General features: G+C 36.0%; 1 protein-coding gene across 1 annotated transcript; it reads left to right on the forward strand.

The window, feature by feature from the left end:
* Positions 1 to 1,095: 1,095 nt before the first annotated feature.
* LOC114533654 (cdc42-interacting protein 4 homolog) lies at positions 1,096 to 7,095 on the forward strand. The gene is made up of 12 exons (XM_028555239.1): positions 1,096 to 1,553; positions 1,635 to 1,750; positions 3,199 to 3,243; positions 3,812 to 3,959; positions 4,041 to 4,103; positions 4,364 to 4,468; positions 4,806 to 4,934; positions 5,060 to 5,206; positions 5,295 to 5,450; positions 5,881 to 6,126; positions 6,246 to 6,468; positions 6,573 to 7,095. The coding sequence occupies exons 1-12, from the start codon at positions 1,530 to 1,532 to the stop codon at positions 6,716 to 6,718; spliced, it is 1,548 nt and encodes a 515-aa protein (XP_028411040.1). The 5' UTR covers positions 1,096 to 1,529; the 3' UTR covers positions 6,719 to 7,095.
* The last annotated feature ends 7 nt before the right edge of the window (positions 7,096 to 7,102 follow it).

Below are 7,102 nucleotides of genomic sequence, written 5' to 3' on the forward strand. Positions count from 1 at the left end.
CACATTTTCCCTTCCTCTCCCACCCAGGCTGGTCCCTAATATCAATGGTCTCAAAGTCTCCCAGCCCAAGAGTGTAAATAATATGTTGAATGTTTCAAATAAGCTATTCACATTTAGAGCAATGGGGTTTTATATCTCCCTACAAATCAATAATGTCAAAACATAAGGACTTTCATACTAGGACTGAACAATTACAATAACTGTTCGTAAGAAATAAAAAAACTGTACAATTTTGGCAGCACAACTTAAAGAAGTACAAAAGGGATAAATTTAAATATCATGTAAACAAGTTACTACACACCTTATAATCACCTTTGCTACCTTTGCTACTTTCGATACCTTTGCTACCTTCGATACCTTTGCTACCTTCGATACCTTTGCTACCTTCGATACCTTTGCTACCTTCGATACCTTTGCTACCTTCGATACCTTTGCTACCTTCGATACCTTTGCTACCTTCGATACCTTTGCTACCTTCGATACCTTTGCTACCTTCGATACCTTTGCTACCTTCGATACCTTTGCTACCTTCGATACCTTTGCTACCTTCGATACCTTTGCTACCTTTGATACCTTTGCTACCTTCGATACCTTTGCTACCTTCGATACCTTTGCTACCTTCGATACCTTTGCTACCTTCGATACCTTTGCTACCTTCGATACCTTTGCTACCTTTGATACCTTTGCTACCTTCGATACCTTTGCTACCTTCGATACCTTTGCTACCTTTGATACCTTTGCTACCTTCGATACCTTTGCTACCTTCGATACCTTTGCTACCTTCGATACCTTTGCTACCTTCGATACCTTTGCTACCTTCGATACCTTTGATACCTTTGCTACCTTCGATACCTTTGCTACCTTCGATACCTTTGCTACCTTCGATACCTTTGCTACCTTCGATACCTTTGCTACCTTCGATACCTTTGCTACCTTCGATACTTTTGCTACCATTGATACCTTCGATACCTTTGCTACCTTCGATACCTTTGCTACCTTCGATACCTTTGCTACCATTGATACCTTTGCTACCATTGATACCTTGGATACCTTTGCTACCTTGGATACCTTTGCTACCCTCATTACATATATTGGCAGTGTTTACTGTGGCTGAGTTCATGTTATCTCTCTTTCCACCGGAGACATATGTCCAGCTTGTTCTGTTCTGTTTAGTGATTAGTCAATTTGATTGTAGAAGTTCTTCCTAAAATATTTTCTCGTTTTGCCTGGAGTAACTTAACATTAATTCGTTAAAAAATGTTATTAATAATTAACTTTCTCATCAACCAATCGCAACAGATCTTGTTCGAGCTGCTACATGACCCGAATTTTGTGCGTCCAATACCATGCTACCCGTGAGACATCGCGAGCTCACGACGGATGTTGCAGTTAATTGTTGTTTTAATGTAGTACTAGAAGCATCGAATTCAAACTTTTTGATCTCTAAAACGATCGTAATTGCAATTAGAACATACAAAACGGTAAACAGGTTGATAAAGTTTATGTGAGGATATTTTGGGAGTCAAATCATGGCGTGGGGAACTGAGTTATGGGTCTGTAGAAAATGTTTCCTTTTAGCCTTTTGACAAGTGAGCCAAAGAGTTAATAATCAAATTTATTCTTCTGTTCGACAGGATCGATCTGATGTGGTAGCATACCATACACAGCAGTCTATTGAGTTTATCGAAAAAGTTTCAAAATTTACGAAAGAAAGAGCTCGAATTGAGCAAGATTATGCAAAGGAATTGAGGTGAGAATTGACTAGATGTCTGATTTATTGATCTTGCAGACGGAAATAAGCATGCTATGATTTGCTTTGCTGCTTAAAAACGTTTGGCTCTTTATTGGCTAAAATACTGTAAAATTTATTAGGGAAGAATACAATTTATATAATGTACAATAATTGTACTTTGTTAACCGTAAATCTATTTATAATACTATTCGGTATAATCATACATCGAGGGCAGCATATATTGCTACATATTTTCGTGTATAAAAAGAGTTTGAATGAAAGGGTTTACTGTTTCCTCACTGTTTCATAATTCCGTAGATTCCTGCTTTTATATATACCTAGGTGTTGAAGGTTTTAAGAGTTGTGAAATACGATTTAATTTTTTAAAATTACCGTATTATATTTTTAAAAACCAGTGCATGAAGTTTGTTCACTTGATGACCGGTCGGATAAATGTCAATATACAAAATGAAAATGCTGAATAGTTTTTGTTTCAAATTAGCTTGTTTAAATTTCACAGCTTTCTTAAACAAACACGACAGAGCCTTGGGTTGAAAATGCAATTCTTCTTTGGGTTTAGCGTATTTGTAGAGTCGCAGATGTTGAGCTGAGGGTATACTCACGTCCTCAGCTTCAGTGTCAGTATATAACTTGCATCCATAAAAATATTGAACTAATATTAATTATTTTGTTGTATTGTGTGTTACTAATGTGAATAGTGCACAGTATGGTCATTTGATACTGTTTATTTTTTTAATTTTACTGCAAATCAAAAAATAAAACAAGCCATGGTCAAGTTAAATGTATGATCATCAAATAAAGACAGTTTGAATATAAATTTATGTCATTCTATAGTAATTATACCCAATATTTCTCTTTCAAGTGCAGTTTGGAAAAACATGCCAGAGTGACTTATGAAAGATATTTAAAATAGCACCAGTCCGAAGGATAATTTTTTTTAAAGTACAATTGTTCTCCTCTTAGCCAATCAGCATCAAGAAATTTTTACATATGTATTATGAAATATTGATAGTGAATACCTGATAATTTTGCTTTGCCCACACGTGACACTTTCAAGCACATACATTTTAGACCAATGTGCTTCCAAGTTGAGGTTGTTAGGAGAGGATGCTTGGAGCATTTTCAATGCTAGAGTTGACAGCAGACTAAAACATTCACAGTCATATATGTAGGAAATAGGAATATGGGCCCAAAGGAGAAAACTATAGCTAAGAGGATATTTTGAGAATGTTGGAAAAATGGTTTGCTGCAATTCTGGTTGAAATTGCCTGACTCTTGAATACAAATTATCTGATATGTCACTAATTTTTCTGAGTCTAGAATGCAAACTAGGCCTGCCTTTTGGTGCATGCAATAATTACACTCAGTTAGCATTAGTACTCAATTTATCTAATGTATTTATCATGTGCTTAATCTTGGAAATATTATTTCATTATCATTTATAGAAAGCTATGCAAGTCTTTTCATCCTAAGAAAAAGGAAGAATCCAGGTTTGTATTGATGTCAAAGTTCACATGTTACTAAATTGGTTCTGAAGTGCTGATGTTATGAGGGGGGACAGCCTTCTCCCCTTGGCTACAATATAACAGTATTTTAAATGCACCTTTATAAACCCAGTTCTTGTGGGTTATAATACGTTCCAATATAACCAAGAAGCAGCGTGGCAGCATCTTCCAACAACTTTGCTTTAATTAAATGTGGTATTTATAAGTCATGGTTATAACAACTGCCTAGAAAAGACAAAAACACTTTGACCTAAAGGTCAGGAGAGTTTGTATGAAAGTAATAAGAGAAGAACGGTGTCTGTTGTTATCATGTGTTTTGCCCCCATACAAATAATTCTCCCTATTTACTTTCATTCCAACTCTCCTGACGACGACCCTTAGGTAGAAATGTTGAAAAGTGTTATACCTACCATATTTGCAGTGAAGTGGTTAAAATATCTATAATGTGTGCATCCTCTTTGTGTTAATTTGGCCCAAGGTTAAAAAATTCTATCTACCTCTTTGCCCTAAATTGCCCCTGAACATTATGCTGAGGTTTTTATAACTTTTTTAGCTTATCAGTACATAAAGCATTCCTTGGAATACTGAAGGAGACTGAGGATATTGCAGGGCAACATGAAGTGATCAATGAAGAATTGCAATCCAAAGTTTATAAAGAATTACAAAATCTGCATAATGAAGCTAAACAGGACCGAAAAAAGGTAAAGGCAGTTTTCTGCAATTTATGTAGCTTTATTTTGTGGTTTTTAAACCAGCTCACTTGATTTTGTATTACTTCACAGTTTTTAGATGGTGAGAAGTCTTTACTGCGAAATCTTCAGCATTCTATGAATGCTTTAGACAATGTGAGTTTCAATGTTTTATGTTATACACTAATGAAATGTACCAAATATTAAAAAGGGCATAGGGAAATGTTGAGGATTGGGAGGGCATGTTTAAAAGCACCATTACTCTATTATTGCCGAAAGTGCAATTTAGATATTCAACCCCCCCCCCCCACTGATGTATTATGTCCCACTGACCTGTACAGATGGTGATAGTACCATAAGCTACATTCCTATTGCAAGAACTGTTTGTTGACCATCGTGGCACATGTATATTTTAGGCAAAAAAGGCATATGAAAAATCAAGCAAGGATGCGAATGAAGCTCTCCAAAACTTTCAGAAAACTGACAATGATATGAACATGACAAAATTACAAATTGAAAAGGTATGTCTGTTTCTGTAGTTGATTTTTCTTCAACAATTGCCTAGCCTCCTTTGTTGTGAACTATAAATGAGAACTGAGCTCTTGCAATTGACATGTGTAGCTTTCTGTCATTTCTGCAATAAAATGAAATACAAATCCACTGAGATTGTATGCACAAGGTTTATAATTTTGCCTGTTATTTAAGAATAACAATAAAATTTTCAGGGCTTGTAGTGATTATATAGTTCAAGAGTACTCACTAGTATGATACACCATATTATATTTTTTTAAAAGCCTAATTGTCTTGGTCATTGTAATTTATTTTAATGCATTTTTCTTGTTTATGAACCACATTTAGCTTAGAAGCATTTCAATGGAAAAAGGACAACAATGTGAGGTGGCTAAAGAGGCATATCGTGATCAACTCAATAAGACAAACAATAGCCAGACACTTCATTATTCAACCAACTTTCCTCAAATAAATGATGTAAGTAGTGTATATGAGTAATTCTCCCAGAGAGTACAACAGACATCTGTGGGTTCATATTTTAGTAAGTTGGTGCTAGGAGGTAGCATGTAATACCAAAATAAAGCAATAATCTTTTTATCCAGGCACTTCAGAAAAGCGAGGAAGAAAGAGTGCGAAAATATGGAGTTCTGCTTGCTCAGTATTCTGATGTTCATTGTAAAGTTATTCCAATTATCAACAGATGTTTGGAAGGCATGAAGACGTCAGCGCAAATTGTTAATGGACCTAAGGTAAAGGATTGTTATGTAGTCATGTATTGTAGTATTCCAGTTCCTGTAATCCCATACATCAGGTCTGAATCCTAACCCTCTGCCCTAGGATTCTCAAACTCTGGTTGATGCAAACAAGACAGGTCTTTCACCTCCGAGTGACATACCATTTGAAGAATATGGTAAACCTACGTCACAGCAGCCTGGGACACCTTTGGATAAAAAGAAAACTAAGAAAGCTAAAGCTAAGCCCAAAAATACAAAGGTAAGAATCAATGCGTTAAAATAGTACCTAGTTGGATCCGACAAAATTGGATCATGTCAACAATCTTGCATCACTGTTTGTGCAAGATTACGAGCGCCATATTACAAACAAGCGAACACGACCTGCAAAGTACAAAATTTTCATATTAGTATGTGTGTTAATACGTATATGATAGTAATGTGTGTTGCCCGTCCTCTGCAATATTCTATCAATCCTATGGCTAGGGAAAGCCAATTCCTGAATGTGTTTGAATGAAAGAAAACTTGTAAACGTTGCCACAGACGACAGAGCGAATTCGGCAAACGAACTAGCGTGCATTTTATTTGTCCAAGCTTATCAGAACATGAAATGTCTTAACTTGTTTGCAATAAAAGAATGAAGTAAAATTGTGTTTTATTGTAAAGAGATAACAATACGATATTTTTGTCAGAATGTTGGCGATGGCAATGACTTTCAAAGCCTCAATCCAGGTGAGAAAACACGAATATGTAAGAAAAAGATAGAGGAATACGGCAATGAGTCTGCAACATTGCTATCTGAGAGGCAAGCCTTAGAGAAAATGATGGATGTGTACAGTCAAAACTCTGCGCTTGGTGACCCAGAGAGCATCAAGGGTCAATTAGAGCAAAATGCTCAGAGGCTGGACAAAAGTAACGAAGAACTGCATAAATATCAGGTAATTTTCATCAAACTAATTCAATCTTTGGAATTACCACTTTTCATTGATTTGATTTTAACATCAATGTGGGTCAAATATTTTTATAATATTTTTCCTGACCATCCATATATTTTCAGTGTTATTTGGCAGCTCTAGAAAAATCAGAACCGCCAGCACGTCAACCATTTTACTCAGGTCAACCTGGAGCTGCACAACCTGCTCAGGCAGCTAACGGAGTCCCTCCCCCTCCTGGGGCTGATATTCCCACACCTCCTCCTCCCCCCGGGTCAGCTGTAATTGATCAAGATGACGGGGAGTTTGAAGATGACGTACGATGTTACGTACTCTATGATTTTCAAGGTATAGTCGAAGATGTTTTATTACCTCGTATTCTCTTGTTTAACCGTTCCAGTTCTTTAGGGATTTTAATTGATTGATAATATGAACAAATTGATACACTTTAGGCACAAATGATGGTGAGATCACAGTATCCGCAGGTGAGGAGCTTATTGTGTTAGAGAGAGACAATGACAACACTGGTTGGACACAGGTATTGAAGGGTGAAGACGAAGGTTATGTACCTACAGCATATATCCAACTATCCGAATAAGTATTAGTGACTCATTAAGAAATTAAGGAATATCTATATAGATGACATGATTACGTGGCGTCATGTTCCCGACACGGCAAATTTTATTCAATTTGAACACCAGAGTTAGAATATAGTCTAATTGCTTGACACGATGATAACTAGGAGGGATTTCTATGGCATTCTGAGCATCTCCCAAGTGCGATCTTTAAAACCTGTTTCTTTATTCGCAAAACTCTGGTGCTTTTGTCAAATGCTAAATAGAAATTATCTGACGACTATTTTCCTAAACAATTTCGTTGATGCTAATAGAATATCTAATTGAGGCGAAATCTGGGAAAATAAATATGATTGTTTAAATATATTTAAAAAGCTGCATTTTATGTAAAAATTCGCTTCTGAATA

The sequence above is a fragment of the Dendronephthya gigantea genome, unplaced genomic scaffold (genome assembly GCF_004324835.1).
Source record: "Dendronephthya gigantea isolate DGI-Jeju-01 unplaced genomic scaffold, DenGig_1.0 000093F, whole genome shotgun sequence".
Lineage (NCBI taxonomy): Eukaryota > Metazoa > Cnidaria > Anthozoa > Malacalcyonacea > Nephtheidae > Dendronephthya > Dendronephthya gigantea.

Excerpts from the sequence above, each read along its gene's own strand:
- LOC114533654 (XM_028555239.1), top strand. The coding sequence starts at position 1,530 with ATGGCGTGGGGAACTGAGTTATGG. Across the intron at positions 1,554-1,634 it reads CGTGGGGAACTGAGTTATGG|GATCGATCTGATGTGGTAGC; the intron begins GTCTGTAGAAAA and ends TCTGTTCGACAG. Across the intron at positions 4,104-4,363 it reads CTATGAATGCTTTAGACAAT|GCAAAAAAGGCATATGAAAA; the intron begins GTGAGTTTCAAT and ends TGTATATTTTAG.